General features: G+C 36.2%; 1 protein-coding gene across 1 annotated transcript in view; it reads left to right on the forward strand.

The window, feature by feature from the left end:
- The window catches only part of LOC103717832, a 66,649-nt gene that overhangs the window by 46,294 nt on the left and 3,274 nt on the right, over positions 1-17,081 (forward strand). The window contains exons 8-10 of the mRNA XM_039116265.1: positions 6,215-6,367; positions 7,443-7,663; positions 14,840-15,136. Coding sequence (XP_038972193.1) covers positions 6,215-6,367; positions 7,443-7,663; positions 14,840-14,887 — 422 coding nt within the window. The 3' untranslated portion in view covers positions 14,888-15,136. The remainder of the gene's footprint in view (positions 1-6,214; positions 6,368-7,442; positions 7,664-14,839; positions 15,137-17,081) is intronic.

Below are 17,081 nucleotides of genomic sequence, written 5' to 3' on the forward strand. Positions count from 1 at the left end.
GATTGTACATTTACTTTTGGTTAATCATTTGCACTGCTTCATAACCTAGAAGCTTGCCAAATTCATATCTGGCTATGTAGAAACATGTGTTTGTCCATCAAATGCTTAATGAGTACTCTGTGTTGTTTATGTGAGGTTTACCCCTTTTTTAAATTCCTTAAGAGCTTGTTGTTGCTCACTGTAACTGATCATGAAATATATTTTCTAGTTAATGCTTTTTTGGGGATTCACTATTAATATCTTTTCTTGATTGTTATCCAATGCAATGCAGTATCCATTTGAATAAATTTAATTTATTACTTAATGGAAAAGCATATATGGCTACAATATAAGTGTCTTTTTCCATTTTGAATCAAATTTCACCGAAGGAATATAAAGCCTAACTAATTTTGTTTGAAGAAAGGGCTGCTAAACTATTAAATTCATTGTTATTGGCTTAGTGCAACATGATATACCCCTAGTTTAAATGTACTATGCTTGCTTTTATGCTCAAGCAAATTCAAACCTTTGGTTTAATATGACGTTCGCAATCTCAGTACTGGACCTGATAGCGTACTATGTTGGTACAATGTCGGTTTGCCTGATATAGAGGTCGGTTCCATGTAGCAACATACGGTACGTGCCTCGTACCGAGTATTGATTTAGAACCAGTACAGGGCAATATGCACTGGTAGTCTGGTACTATGAACCTTGGTGTATTGCCTTTGTGGGACTAAAGATTCTATAGACTCTATTTCGACCCGCTATTAATGTGGGTATTTCTGTTTCCAAAGTAGGATCCGCAGCTCAAATTAAAGCCATAAAACAAGTAGCTAGCAAATCAAAATTGGAACTAGTGCAATTTGAGGACTCTATGTATTAATTATCAGGAATTGTAGAGGTATTTGTGCAAATAGGCATGCTAACCATTAGTTGAACTAGTAATTTTAGGAGAAGGTTGGTTGCCTACTATTTCAATTGCATTGCGGAAGTTGCAGAGTTGGAGATGTGACATGTCAAGTCACATGTAGAACATGTGGCTCATTTAATTGAGTTTTCAAAATCTACCTTTTTTGTTTTGGTTGCCTGCGGTTGTAGCCATGGCATTCCGAGTTCACTCACTAGAATTCAGTCGCTAGAGGTCAATGAAGTGCAATGTTGAGGTCTTAGAGGCGTTGTGGTCTTGAGGTAATGAGAATTCTTGTGGGTGGAGCAAGGGACCGTAATGAGTCACAAGGTTTGCCATACCGGTGTGTACCACTCCGTATCAGGCATACTGTACCGTATAGAGGGAGGGCGCATCAAATATCAATATACCAAACCGACCCTTGTATTGAGCGTACCAACTCTGTACCAACATAATACCAGTATTGGGTCTAGTACCGAGATTGCGAACCTTGGTCCTCCACCTATCCATCGTGCTGCATTTTGACTTAAGAGGCTTTTGGTTATAAGTAATTTGGTTGCAAGATCCCCTTCTCTGCAAGTCTTCTTGCTACAAGTTAGATGACTTGCGAGCAACCAAAAACTGCAAAAGGCCCACCTACAATTCTGCCAGTAGAAATTCAATTTGTAGGCAGGTCTGCTTACAGTAATACCTTGCAAATGATGGAAAAAGCCAATGTGCACTTTAGCACATGATATTTTATTTATCAATTTTGCTTGAAAATTCAACCCAATTAAATAGGAAATGGCAAGGTATTCATGAAGCCTTTATGCATTTTTTTTGTTATTGGTCTTGGGATGTTTATTATTTGATTTGAAGGTTTCCTAACCTTCTAATATAATTGCAATTTATACCTCCATAGGATATAAGTTTTCCACTCATTTTTTAAATTTTTGCAAATTCTGTATCCAACATATTTGCATTTTAATAGTAAAAATTATCTGGTAATTATCACACAAAAGAATATGGAAAGAAGAGAGAAAACAAAAGGAAGAGAGTAGGAGGGATTTTATGAGAGACATATGTCTCATAGAGGCTCATTTAGTGCATATTTTAACCCCAAATTATTGATGAACAACTTTTAAGAAATGTAGAACACCAAATTACTACCAGCAAGGTTCTCAATCTCGGTACTGAACTATGAACCGGTGGAGGCCGATATGATCCATTATTGGTACTATATCATATTATCATATCAACCTGTACCAGTACACAAAAATCCAATTTTTTATTATTTTTTTATTTTTCAACGTTTTTAGGCTTCCTTTATTTAGTTTTGAGTGAAAATTAGGGTTTTCTGAGTTCATTTTTGATGTTTAAAAGTGGTATACTTTAATTTTTTATATTACATGCCTGAAGGATGGTGTGACTATATAATATATGTTAAATTAACTAAGTACAACATTGAAATTGTAAAATACTTATATTATAAAACTAGAAATGGAACATATATGCATATGTTAAATTCCAAGTCGAGTGTTGACGTCCCTCATACATGTCTGGGTCACGTTCGTAGGTGGGCCCTGGGATTTGACTCTAACCTTGGTATTATACCCGCCCAGGATCCTAGTAGGCTATCAGTACCGGATAGCCATACTAATACTAGTGCATCATCGAGTATCATGGCAAAAAATCATAAAAGAATTAAGCATTTTATGCCCGACGGAGGCTGGGGAGGATGATACCTCTCGAACAATAATAAATAAAATTTAATTTAAATATAATCTTAAAAAGTAAATCTTAATTATGTCTAAATGTAGTCTCTGATATGAGGTACCACATATATTTTTTTTCAGCCCATATTAGGCACTAGTAGCATAATTAATCTAGGAATTACTTTAAAGTTATGCTTTTATACGACAAGCAATGAATATAGTAAAAATTAATCAAATTGTTGTCAAAAAAGATAGTAGATAGCATGCTAGACTCCGAACATGATACTAATTTGTGGAATCTGACATCTTTGTTTTTTATTAATTGTTTGTCCAAAAATATATTTTAATAAAAATAATATTATATCAAACAATCAAAAAGTTATGACGTTGCATAGATTTGACTAAGATTACAACATAGCATGAAATCATGCCAAAATACAAAATTTGATATGATTTTCCTATTTTTGTAATTGTTGCCCATTTATGGGATTTGAAAAAGGAAAATGGAAGAATGAATCTAGGGAAATATCTTGGTGACCTGAGGATCTAGCCTCCTTGCTCACCCTTCCACTCTCTACCTCTCTTTCTCCTCTTGTATGTTGCTCATGGTTGAAACAAAGGGAGAAAACATGTGATCTTTTCTCCCTCAATTATTGTGGGGGAGGGGTTAATTGGGCCCAAATCAATCACTTACAAGGCTGAACCGCCCGAAACTGCTTAGTTTTGCATGGTTCAACTCAACAAGGACTGGCACTGGTTTGGGCCCCATTTCGTACCAAGACCACAAGCCATCCTGGTTCGTGGTCAGTATGGTACGATATCGACTGAATTAGGTGGTTTAGTCCAGTATTGTATTCCATGACTACTACTTTGAGACCCATAGCTAGTGATGCTTCTGTTATAACGTAAAGAAAGTGATTGGTTTACACACAGTGACATCTTTAAGCTGGTGCTTAGAAATCCTATGTTAGGTTGACAGCCTATCATAGATGGCATGTCAAACTATGAAATGGATCAATTGCATATATCCTTTGTCGCATGGACTTCATTATGTAAGTCAAAGCATGGGTACATATGTAAGTTTCTGGTTATTCTAATCTATAAGGCTATGTTTTGGATGATTAGACTTCAACTCGAGAATTTGGATCAGTTGATTCTATGAAACTAGGATATCATGGTATCTAGAATCTGTAACATTTGTGCTGCTTGATTGGCCCTTAGAAATCACATTGTTATTCTCAATTTCCGATTGATGTGTTTGGCTGTACATAAATTGAATGTGAAATTAAATATTATGGAACTAAAGCAAATCAGTTCATAACAAACTTGCTTCAAAAGTTTACCCAACTCACAGATCCAAATGTCATCAGATTCACGAACCAAATACTGGATGAAATTGCATTATGTGCCAATGTCCTACAAGAAAAATGAAAGAGTTATGCCTTCCACAATTTTGAAAGTTGCTGGTATAAACATACAAGGTGAAACCTCCTTCCAGTTCTATATGTCTTACATGTTGTGAGTTGCAGAAAAAAATGGATTAAGAAAAAGGATATATCAACATAGTTTCTGGTGGCTTTTCATGGATAGACAAGTGGGAGGAAGAAAGAGAAGCTAGAAAGGAAGAGGAGAAACCCAATAGAGACCCTGACCCATTTGGGGCCTGCATTGCTTGGAGCGATGCCACAGACAATTTCCATTATAGTTGAATGTGGGTGTAGGAAAGAAAAGTGAAACATAATTACCAATCAGTATTACTTTTGGTTTTGGTAATAACCATAGAATTGAAGCCATGATTTAAAGAAAAAATCTCTTTAGTTTTTTTCAAAAGCAAATTCTGACATGACTTAAACATGCATCTACATCAAGGAGCATAATGTCCAAACTTTTTCTAACATGACTATAGTAATAAAGCTTATGGATAAATTGGTTACATTTTAAAGGGCCTACGATCTTGGATTGTGCAAGGAGGGAGAGGAAGAGGGCTAATGTCATGGGTTAGAGGGAAGGATATAGTGGCAAGAGAGAGTCAGGTCATGTCGGGCAGTGGGATAGTATAGAGGAGATAAAAGGGTGGGAGGATTTGGGTCTGTTACTGTGAGGGGAAGAAATGGCACTTTAGATTGTCTTTGGGAGATAGATGGGTTGGGTAGTGGGTTAGGTTTTGATGTAGATGGCTGCTATAGAGAAGACTGAGGGAACTATATATATATGCACAGAGAGATAGAACGATGCAATATAACTACCTGATTTAGTATGGAGGGTGATAGTGCTTCATGGATGGGATATGGTGGTGAAGTAGGAGGTGTTTATATGGTTGGAGAAGAGAGGAAACAAATTGTAGTTCTTTTGTTTGTGCTGCATCCTCGTTTAGCTGAACTCTAAATTATAAATCTAAAAAAAAATTCTACTTCATTTATAATTTTGCAAATAACCTTTTTGGGTTAATATTTGATTTTGAATCAAATGTTAGCTTACAGGTGTCATCTGGATTTAAATTATATAAAATTATGAAACTTCTTGATTTTTTGGGACACCCATACGTCGCATAAGAATATCTTCCTAGTTACCCATACCTAGGTGTCACACAAGTAATCCTTTTTAGGTGTTGAGTGCAGGTACTTTGGGATAACCAAGGAGTCTAGTACAAGGTATGCCGTATCGTACCGAACCAGATGGTCAAGAGCGTACCATGCTGTGCCGGTTCGGTATCGGTACGCAGTACGAGGGGCGTACTGACATTCGGTATGCTGAACCAGCCCCCATACTAGGCATACCAACATAGTAATAGGGTGGCATCAATATGGGGCCCGGTACCGAGATGGCGTACTTTGGTCCAATAGCATGGTAATAGTATATATCGCATGTGATGTTTAAGAGAAATAAGATGACATTGAAAATGCTGGTGACTATGTTGGCTAAATGGTCTTGTATTAACAATATGGAATAAATATCTATCGCTTTGTGTTGTCCACACATGAATAGAAGAATGCTTACTATGTGAATAATAATATGTGTGAGGTGTGACAATATATCTGCACTGAGCCTCCGACAATAAAGCGTATCTCTAGCAGCAATATTTTCACCCACATAAGCGGACATGAAAAATTTGTGTGGTCTCTCTTTACTCATCTTTTGCATTTTATCTGAACAAAATCTTTATCCTTTTTCTTATTACCATCTTCCTTTAATAAATGCACGATATCCTCTAGTAAATAATTATTAATGGGAAAGACAGCTCAATCAACATTTGAAGAATCTTTCTACTCTACTGACTTGTAGGCCTACAAATAACAATTTAAGATATCACTATACATGGATCCAAATGCATCATTTGAGGGGGATTTATCAACTGAGTAACAATGCTCAACGGAATTCATCTTTGGCTTGGTGATAATCAAATAGTTGAGCTTAAGAACTAGTTTTGTACATCCCAGATCATTGAGCAAATCCTCTTGCTAACTATCTAACCTTTTTTTGGATCCCCAAGTGTATACACTTTCACTCGACTCTGCAGATATGCGAGCATCTTTAAATCCTTCTCTATCTTCGTTAGTTTCTATGATATACTGGAATTCTGAGTCTTGCATGTGTTGAATTAACAGGACATGATTGTTCTTTTGTATTCTTTCAGGCAGGGGACATCACAAGATACCAAATGCAGGAATGGGAGTACCTTGTAATGCTCTGAACAGATATCAGAAGTCTAAGATACCAAATGCAGGATTGGAAGTACCTTGTAATGCTCTGAACAAATATCAGAAGTCTAAGGAGCATCTTAGGAGGAGTAAGTCCCTGACTTATTGCTGAAGTACTTATCTTCAAACATGCTTATGGAACAAATCAAAGCCCATCAAACATATTAAATGTTTAGTCCTAAACAATTGCATGGCACATTGGCTATTCTTGAATTTTAATCGTTGCATTGTAATTTACTATTTTGATTAGACTAGGGAATTGGCCAGTACTTAGGTTTTTCCTGCTTGAAAATATTTGATCTCTTAGATAGTTTAATAATGTTATATTCTTTCTAAACTGTCTATTGGCAAATTCTTAATCGCACGTCAAGTGTGCATGTTTTTGTAAATAGGAACATAAGTTGATTGGTCCAGGTTAGGTGGTCACCATTATGCTACAAATTTAATGCAGACAGCAAACATCCTGTCCCATTTGGTCGAGGAATTTTGCCTAACCCTTACACTGGACCCTTTAAGGGCCAGCCTACCTGTCTCATTGATGGTAAGCGAAGATATTTGCTGGATTGAACTTGATTTAGTTTGGTTATCCTAAGCCAAATTGTAATTCACCTTAACAGATGCATTCTACTTTATGGTGAATGAGATCTGAGCCATAACGGTGAAATGGCTGACAGACTTAGAAGGCATCCAACTCTACTTATTGACATCATTAGTATAATTCCTGAAAATAGGATGGTTAATGCATCTTCAAATAGAGATGAATTATGTATACTTTACATGGAATTCTAATCCTTTGCTGCTTCTAGTGAATACAAGACTTGTGTGTCTGGTCAATATGATCTTCCTTGCATAATTATTTGCATTACATTGAGGCCTTTCTTAGACCATGTTGTCCCATGAGTAGAACTTGAGAAACCCTTGATTTCCTCTCTGGTAAACAATCAAAATGTCTTGGCATCTGAAGACATATTTTGTTATCTTCAATTCTTCATAGTGTAATGTTGCCTTGACACTACTTCTCTTCCTTTAAAAGTATTGTAGTTTTTTAATACATATTTCATCCTCTTATTCCTCAAAATTATCATGCTATCACCCCCACCAAAAAAAAAAAAAGATTATCATGCTGTAGAGGATCTGACACACATATTGATTTAACAATATCAGATGCTCCAGTTCCACTTGCTACCAAAATTTACCACTTGCAAGGCAACAGTCATCTCCGATTAGAACTTGGCCATCTATATCGCGAGGCATGTGCAGAAAAGAATGGCAATGATTCCCTAACACCAGAATTAGTGCAGGACAAGGGTATGATGTCTACCCAAGTCTCATCTTCTAATAAATTATTGCATGAGGTAAACAGGGATGATGTTCCTCAAATGAAGGTTTGAAACACCTCACCTTTATTTATATATTTACCAAGGCTAGTTAATAATTTGTTCTTTCACTTTAGTGCTCCCAATGTTAAAAAAAAAAAGGCTGCCTTGGCCACTAATTGTGCCTGTCTTGATGCTTTCAAATCATGTTTGACTATGGAAGGTGGGATCTACTTATGAATTAGTATCAAATGTAACCAAATTGTTGCTTTCAATTGACTTGTTAAATTTTATTTGACACCTTATGTTTCATTTTCTGGATTTTTTTTCCCTTTTTAGATTCTCCTTATATTGGTTTTTTTGGGTCTGCTTTGACATCTGGGCACCACTTAGGCACCTGGCTAGGGGCTAGGTGGTCCCATGGCAGCTTAGCTGATTCCTATAGTCCTCTGAAACTGGGTTCTCCAATTTACATTTTCCAAGTCTAACTTCGAAATATGCACTTTGTTCAAAATGACATATGTACTAACGGATGAGCTCTCTATTTTGTGTGCATATATGCAAATGTGTATATCAGCGTACATAAGAAAAACTTCTGTAAAGATACCTCATGGCTCATAGATCCTAGAATACCTGACAGTGAGACTTGATAATAAATAATGAGAAAGGATTGTTTCACGATTGGTATAAAGTATAAACTCTTCGACAGTGGGGGACCATAAATTCTGGAATCTTTGATGACTCCTTAGCAATGGATATTTTGTTAAAAGAGAAGGGCAAACAATTAAAAATAACCATGTTATTTGGCCTTTTTAAAAGCGTGCATGCCTCCTCATCATACTCCATTTTAGCCTTATTTCTAGCAGCAAAATGCTTATTGGAATAACAATTGTAAGTAAATAATTAAATATTAATAGTATTCTAAGTGAAATTAGTTTTTTGTGGGTGTCTTAGTGGTCTGTCCAGTCCGGGGGTGTTTTTGTTACTTAGTTTCCCAATTCTTGTCAAGTCTTATTCGGGACATATTTTGGGTCATTTTGATCTCTTGGTCTTATTTGTAATAGTAGTTTATGTTGTGGGGGTCTTTGGGAAAGAAGCATGAGGTGTTGGGTGAGGTTAGGTGAGAAATTTGACTTCTGAGGCAAGAAGCTTCTCCAAGAAGCCCCTAGCTTTAGATGAGGACTTGAGTGGCCTTTCTGGGAGATTGTTTTATGTTGTTTTTCTCCAGAAATGCTACTCTTCCAGCAAGGGTTTCGAGTATTGGAAGTGAGGGTTTTGAGAAGTCGAACCTTAGTACCTTCCAATCTCTCTATTGCTGCATCACATGCGAGAGGTCTTGCATTCTGCCAATGTTTTTCTTTTCTAAGCTGTGAAGCTCCAGATTTCAGGTACTTTCTTGGATCTCAAGAAATACCTGATTTTTGTGCTCTAAAGTTGATCTTAGTTTTTGTTCTTAGTGGGAGGTGGTTTTGTTTGTTGTTCTGGAATGAATCTACTTCTGTATTGTGCTGTTACTTCTGAGAAATCCTTGTTTATCTGTTATTTAGTGGACCAAATTCTCTATTAGAAGGACAGTCTGTTTATTATGCTATCATTTTTTCCTCAACTTCTTAGTCACATCCTCTCATTTCTCTGGCGATGCCTTTCCATGTAGCATTGCTCTTGCCGACATTTCTTTATGACATGATTCAAGCTTGAGAATAAACAAAACGAATGTACCTTGTTGTTTATTTCTTTTTTGCCTAATAAACCTATCTTCCCTTTTTCTTCTTATCAAGGTAAAAACATGGTCAGCATAAAGTTCTTTAAAATTATTCTGCAACTACTGTCTAGCTGTGTTACACCTTCCTTTTTGTTTTTTGACCCAACATTTAATGCTCATTTTTTATTAACATAGTTCAAATAATCAGGTGGCAGCCACCTAGTAATTTATTAAAAAACTACAAAAATAATTGACGGCCTGTTTGGCATCATCATTGTTTCTGTGTTTTTGTTTATCTAACATTTGTGAAATGGCATATGGAGATTGATATTGAATACAACATTTGCACAAAACTTCTGCTTTTCCTGCTTTTATTTTTACTCTTTTTTGAAAGTAATGGATTTGCTACCCAAAGCTCTGAAGATTTTAGAAACAATTTTAAAAATAATAAGGTTTCACTTTCATCATTCATCTTGTTCAGTCTAGTTGATAATTTATATAAACCCTAATTGCAGGTTCATGCATCTTAGTAATCTTCCAATAAATTGATGTGATGGCTTGAACTTCTATCTATTATCTCATTTTTAGGATTAAGAGAGGAAGTTAATGAAGTCAGACACAGTTAGAACTTAGAACTTAGAACACTAACAAACAAGAATAGGGAAGAAAAAAAGATGAAGCAACAATTGAGAAGATCTATGCACTCATAGGTTTCCTTATATTATAATAGATAGGTGTGTTTTGTCCAGGAGAAGATGAAATGCAGCTAATGTATATACTATATACAGTAACTGAGTTAGGAAGGAAAGAGAATTTTATGTATATATGTATGTTTGTTGGTATGTATGTGTGTGTATATATATATATGTATATATATATATATATATTATATATATGCGTGTGCATATATATGTATATGTGGGTATATTTTTGTGAATATATGTATATATATAATTGTTCAGACATGATGGTTGTAAATCAGTCAAGACTCAAGAGTAAACATGACTTTCCAAGTTCGGATTCTTTACAAAGTCCAAATGAAGTTGATCCAAAAGTTCAAAAAGGTGGGTTAGTTTCTATGGAATTTTTTTGGACCGTTAGTGGATTGGGTCTGGGCAGCATATCCAAAATTTTCAGTAGGCCCAACAAAGTGATCCAGCTGGAACAATATAAAATTAGGCCCGATGGTCGACCCATTGATGTCATCTAACATTTGGATTTCAAGCAATTGTGAGCGTGTGGAAAACTATCGGATGACAAGGCAGTTTAGGGTGAAATAATGCCTTTTACTCAAGTATGTTCATCTTTTTTTGTGGTTTCTACCCAAGATTCTCATAACTATACTATGAAAGGGGGCGGATGACAAGGCAGTTTTAGGGTGAAATAATGCCTTTTACTCAAGTATGTTCATCTTTTTTTGTGGTTTCTACGCAAGATTCTCATAACTCTACTATGAAAGGGGACAAAGATCCTAACTTCTAAGAGACTTCCTATTTAGAATATTTAATAATCGAGGTGAACAACAATCACCAAAATCTATCCTTCTCTTTTTTTTGGCATTTAACTGGCAGTTCAAATATTAATGACATGGCAGCAAGCTAGGTTTTTTCACTGGTTTTCTCTAGATTTTTCAGCTTTTCTTTTGTGTGTTGGGGCGCGGGGGGGGGGGGGGGGGGGGGGGGGGGGGCGGTGGAGGAAAGATTTCTTTCTCGTATCTATTAGATTAGTTGGAGTTAAGGGAAAATGAGAAAAGATGCATATTTTTTTAGAAATTTTGCAGGACATTTTGTGTGAGTTAAATATCAAGCTTAAGTATATTAATATCCATAACTGTCTACTAAGCATTAAGTTTTGTCCACTTTAAGGCATGTGGAGTATGATTTTTACTAAATTTTGCAATCAAATCTACTCAATTTTTCTTTGTGTGTTCATTTGCTATGTCGAACATATCTCTCACATCATTAGACTTAAGTAGTTTTGTTGAGACTTGAGAGTCATAATTGAAAATTTGTTTTGAGGGGATCTTTATGTCCGAAAGAAAAGAAACAAATAAAATTGCAAAATCCTTTTCAGAGCCTCTTTATTCTAAGGTTTAAAAGGAGAGGGAGCGAACTAAGTCGGATACAATTAGACAATAGCAAAAGGAGATAAAAAAGAAAAAAAGAATTGGAAGATATTTTTACTTCCTTGCAAGTTTCCTTGGATCTTAATAGATATCTATGTTCTGTGGAAAAAGAGATGAAACCCTTTCTAAACTAGGTGAGCAAGGAAGGAAAAGGTAGGATGAATTGCTTAATGTGGGCTGTTTTAAGTCAACTAATCAAGACGGAAAATGAATTTTGAGTTTTGTTTCTTGACAAATAAAGCTGATCCAAAAGCCATTCGTATATCTTCTAATTATTTTGGTATTTCTCAAGTGGAAGTAACATTTGTAGGGATGTCAATGGGTCAGGTTTGAGTAAATCATGTCCAAAATTTAAATAGTCTGAAATATTTGGATTCACAAGGTAATAGCCAGGCACAATATCTTAAGTCTTGATTTAGAGCCCTATTTCGATAACTTATTGGTATGGTATAGTACTGAGCTACTGATGCAGGCCGGGAATTTGAGGACTAGGGATCCGACTGCTGAGGTCGTGTTGTGTGCATAGTGCATTGGCCTAACTCGAGTTGCAGAAGTGATTGATGAAGGATGTCCGCGAGTAAGATTACCTAGGATGCTCGATACCATTAAAATAAACTAACCTGAACAAAGCCTCTCCTACCCTGAGAGGGAACTAGGATTCTCTAGAATTGCAAAAAGAATAAAATAATAATTTTTGATTTTACAATAATTATTGATAAAAGAAAATAACTAAAAAAATAATTCTACTAGAAGGCTTTGAATCTAAACTAGAATTAGAAAGCGAGAAATATAATAGAGTTTGAAGTTAATTTAACTTAGGATAACTAGTTAGATTCTGATCAACCAAATCCCTTAATCCAACTAGAGTCATGCCGATCTTTACCTGGCTTCCTACATTACCACCGATGTTATACCAGCTTCGAGTAGAGCCTTTCAGAGTCACACTATAATAAGAGCCTTTGAGTTGCATGAAGGTTGCTATGAAGTGGCACCATGGCAAGGCAGAGTCACACCATCAAGATCTTTCACAAAGATAACTCAAAAGCTTTGATTCAATTCATTATGATACAAAAGGGAGGCGTATATGGGTATTTATGACAGAGGTCTTCCAAGATCTTTAGGCTTTCCAAATTCCTGTAAGACACATCTATCTATAGAAAATAAAGAGATAATAGCAAAAAATAGTTTTCCTAGTACGATAGGACTTCTAACTCCTCTGACAATTATTTTTAGAAGAAATAAATAAGAAAATCTAGTTAAAAATATAAGAAAAAAAAGCTCTTGCTTTTAAGGTCGCAAATGGTATCTTCGTAAATAACTGCCACTTTGTCAGCAAGGACAGATCTTCAATAAATTGGCCATAACTTCTTCATCTAAACTCCAATTATTATGATTCAAGTTGTGCTAGAAAGTCTATTTGAATATGAACAAATTAGAAGTGTTTCATCTTGAAATTCTTTCTACATTATTTTCTATGCTTTTATGCTCCTGCTACCTAGGATGCATTCCAACACTGCAAAAGTTTGAGCTCTTTGGGCACCTATAAGTCAAGTGCCACCACTTGTTTATGATGGCCATCAATTTAAACTCCTCAGGAGTTGCCCATTTTGCTTTGATGTTGCTGTTTGGGCCGTGGCACAAATCTTGAGGCAGGGTATTTTTGTCTGCATTAGGTATGCCCCCATGTTGTTGTCAAGGCCCTATGCTAGCAACTTATCGATGGTATTATGTGCCCATACCAACGCATGATACCCTACTAGAGTAAGCACAACACCTATCATATGTAGGTAGAGGGTGTATTGAGCCCCTGCAATGTACTAATACCTTACCGAGTTAGTATGATATGTCTTGGTGCAGGTTGATACTTAAAATCTTGGTCAAACATTTCAAAAGAGTTGAGCATATATGGAATGAATGTTTGGATTCCTAAGGCAACAACTGAGCATGTCGGGACATATGGGATGACACGGCAATTTATTTGAAGTTGTTACTTATTATTTGAAATCTGATTTTACTAACTTTTGGCCAAGCGTTTGATTCTCAATGCCAGTATTGAAGGGAAAAGAAAGTCATAAAGGGTTCCACTTTAGGATATCCCAAAATCAATGGAGTCTCTAAAATTAATCCTTTCCTTTTATTTTGGCATTTAATAGGGCAGCGATTATATGGATGACATGGGAGTGAGATAGGTTGTCTCGCTAACTTTTTAGTTTTTAACGATTATTGGAGAGCAAAAAGTTTCTCTCTCTTGTCTATTTAATAGGTATAGACATTACAAAAAAAAAGATATGAATCTTTTTTGAATTTTTGCATGCAGTTTGTGTGAACTGAAAAATCAAAAGCTAACTATTGTTAAGTATGCAAGATAATAGCAATAATATGATATAATAGAGAATAAGAACAAACAAAAGTAAAGCCTGGTTTGGGATCTAAGCACATATATTCACTATGCTAAGAGCTTTATCAGCCCCCTCTTGTGAAGTTGATGCAGCAGTGCAGCTCTCAAGCTATAACTTCACCTATATATTGCCTTGTGCTCTCCCCTGCCGTTGCCGATAGGACCCCTTGGCATCGAATAGCTAAACTATCACCTCGATTAAACTAGAGCTCAATGCCTACCATCCCCTACCAGCAAGTATTTAAATCCTGGTGGGATGGCTGAATGTCACACTGTCCTAAGCGTCGGGATGTTACAAGGACTGTGACCAGACAGGGCAGGACATCCACCATCTTCAGTGTCAAGACATGGCACATCGTTTCATGAAAAAGCCGTGATGGCCTTGTCCCACAGGAATTGAAGCTTTGCATGCCAGAGATCCCAACGGCTTAGAATGGATTTAATTGCAAACATTTAAATTAAATATAAAGGAGAACAAGTTCACATGCACACCCGACTACATCCTGGCCTTCCGTGCGATGCGAGATTGGGTGGATATGCACATGGCCATTGGGCCAAAAGCCCATAAACAGAGTCTAAAGTGGAAGATAAGAGTAACATAATCCTTGCTCCTTTCAACTGTGGCAGAATGTGGAATGGCTGGTTCTAATATTTGAAGGTTTTCGTAGATTCCAAGATCTAATTCATTGGTATAAGACAAAAACATCACAAAAACCCCAATAAATGAATATGGAAACAACTGAAAATCAGATGAATTCTAACAGTTATATCATTATTTTTCTTAGATATCTATACCTTACAAGGAAAATCATGAGGCTTTACGTTACACGTCAAGGCTTCCACTTTCTATAGTCCGTAGACTATCAAAGAAGTGAGTCTCATTCTTCTAAGCTAGTTCTGTTTAATTCCCCTGACTGTTTATTGGATGGATTCCTTTAGATGCACATAAGACTTTCCATTCAAACATGTCTAATGATGAGCATTTATTTCACGCGTGTTTTGACTGATAGAACCTTGCAGGCTTGCATAACTTCTGATTATCTAGTTAAAGTCCAGACCGAGCAGTGATTAGATTTCTGCTTTCTCCCATGGGAAACAGACAGACATACTCCTTGGCTGCTGTCTGGAACCATGGTCAGATTCTAACACAAAGTTCAGAACTATTCTTGGGAACCTCAGGAGGATTACCATCGGCAGATAGCTTTCCAAATCATTTCAGAGAGGACAGCTATTCAAGACCTGAAGTAGTTATGGCTTCAGTGGGGATGATGAAAACCAGATATCATTCTGCACCATATGCATATCCTGCAATCTCAGGTAGAAGAAAATTTTTTTTCTCCTTTTTGTATAGATTCCTCAATCTTTCATGATGATAACAGTAAATCTCTTACTATGAGTAAAATTTTGTGAAATCAGGAGTTACATACACAATTACATCTATTACATAGGTATTCAAGTTCCTCTTACCAACACCACAGTTCATTTCCTTTGTGGAAATTCATTTGTGTGGCAAGGTGTCAGCTTTTCTCCGTACGAAGTTGTCTAATTTGTTAAGCATGATGATAGAGTTAGGATCTTTGGTTAAGTATGAATTTCATTATTAATGCATGTCTGTGGAGAGCCTTCGTGCACCATGTATGTATGATGAAAATAGCATACAAGAACAAACTCATACCATCTATATGTGATTGATTAATGGTGAGAGAGTTTATTTTAGAAAAAAAGAAATAAAGAGAAGAGTGAAAAAATAGTAGGGCAAGAAAAAGAACATTTAAGACGAGGAAGTGCAAGAAGAAGAAAAGATGGAATCAAGTGGTAACCAATAAGACCATTTAGAAACCTAATTCTATGTTCTTTAATATATGCTCTGCAGTTGCATGAGCTTAAGTTGTGTGATCAAGAAGATTAATCTTTTACCCAACAAGTAGGCTTTTTGTTTCATGGTAAGTTCCTTTTTTATCCAGAGATGCCGTGGCCTGGATTTAAGAGCCGATGATGCTAGGCTGATAGCTGGCCTTGTAACATTCTTCAACATTCCATAATCATGCATCATTCTTTAAAGTTGGACCGGATAGATGAGATAAAGCTTGTTGATAATAATTATATTATAGGATTTTTTGTAAAGCATAGAAAAGAACTGCTTGTCTAAATAAAGCACCACCACTGATTCCTAAAAAACGCATATTCTTGTTTTTTTTGACTCATTATATCTAAACAAAATGCCCATCAACTTTTTGAATGATTTCCTATCTTTTTCCATCTCAAGCTGTGTCCTTTTTCAATAAAAGATCACTCTGTCCTGGTCCCCTTATGTAATCAAAATGTCATCCTTCATTAGGATTGTCAAAGCATGATGATTTTTTTCAAAGGTCTGCTTTAGTAAGTTTCGGTCTTCTAATAGTTGAGTACCATTATCTATCCAAAGAAAATGTTCAAGAACCTTAATGGAAATCAGATTTTGGATCATGTTCCATGTTGTTCTATGCTGGCCACACTTATCGTATTGGGGCTGGTTTTGGTACCGGCCTTGCATGTGTGCAGAGGTAATTGTGTTTTACAGCCTATAGAATGATACAAAATGGTACTGCCCTGTACTGAACCCTAAACCTAAAGCCCAATCCCCAAAACCAGACCTCAAATCCTAAAATGTATACCCTGAACCAGTCGGAGCCAGCAAGGGTTTGTTTGTTGGCTGGGGAGTACTTAGAAGATCCCCATCTGACATTACTGTAGCTGTGACATTACTCTACTATAGTGTTAAGCTACACCATAATTGTATGATAGGGTAACGTAGTTAAATTGGATCGCACTATATATATATATAGCTTTAGATTATTGTTTAATGCATGGACCAACTCTTAACAATATCATGAAATAATTTAAAGTAACCTAATCTGAAAAAATACAAAAAATGCTTGTGCTCATGTCATTGGTATCATGCCCACAGCATGCAGCATGTGCCATGTCAATCCCTGGTCAACATTGGCATGCACAGGTGGAGCCAGCAGGGGCAAAGGGAAGGCAAGTCCCCCCATCCCCTGAAAATATGGAAAAAATTTAATTGGTATTATTAACATTCTTTTTGGGGCCACACTCTTCAAGAGGCAATAATATTTTTTGTTAAATGAATAACTAATGGTTAAGATAGAAGAGGTCTATTTGCCTTCTACCATAACTTTGAAGCATTTAAGATGCCAGTAGGCCCTCTTATGTGTACAGGTAATTAGCCATAGTTGTATCATTTTTAGACATAAGTTAAATA

This window comes from Phoenix dactylifera, unplaced genomic scaffold (genome assembly GCF_009389715.1).
Source record: "Phoenix dactylifera cultivar Barhee BC4 unplaced genomic scaffold, palm_55x_up_171113_PBpolish2nd_filt_p 000077F, whole genome shotgun sequence".
NCBI lineage: Eukaryota > Viridiplantae > Streptophyta > Magnoliopsida > Arecales > Arecaceae > Phoenix > Phoenix dactylifera.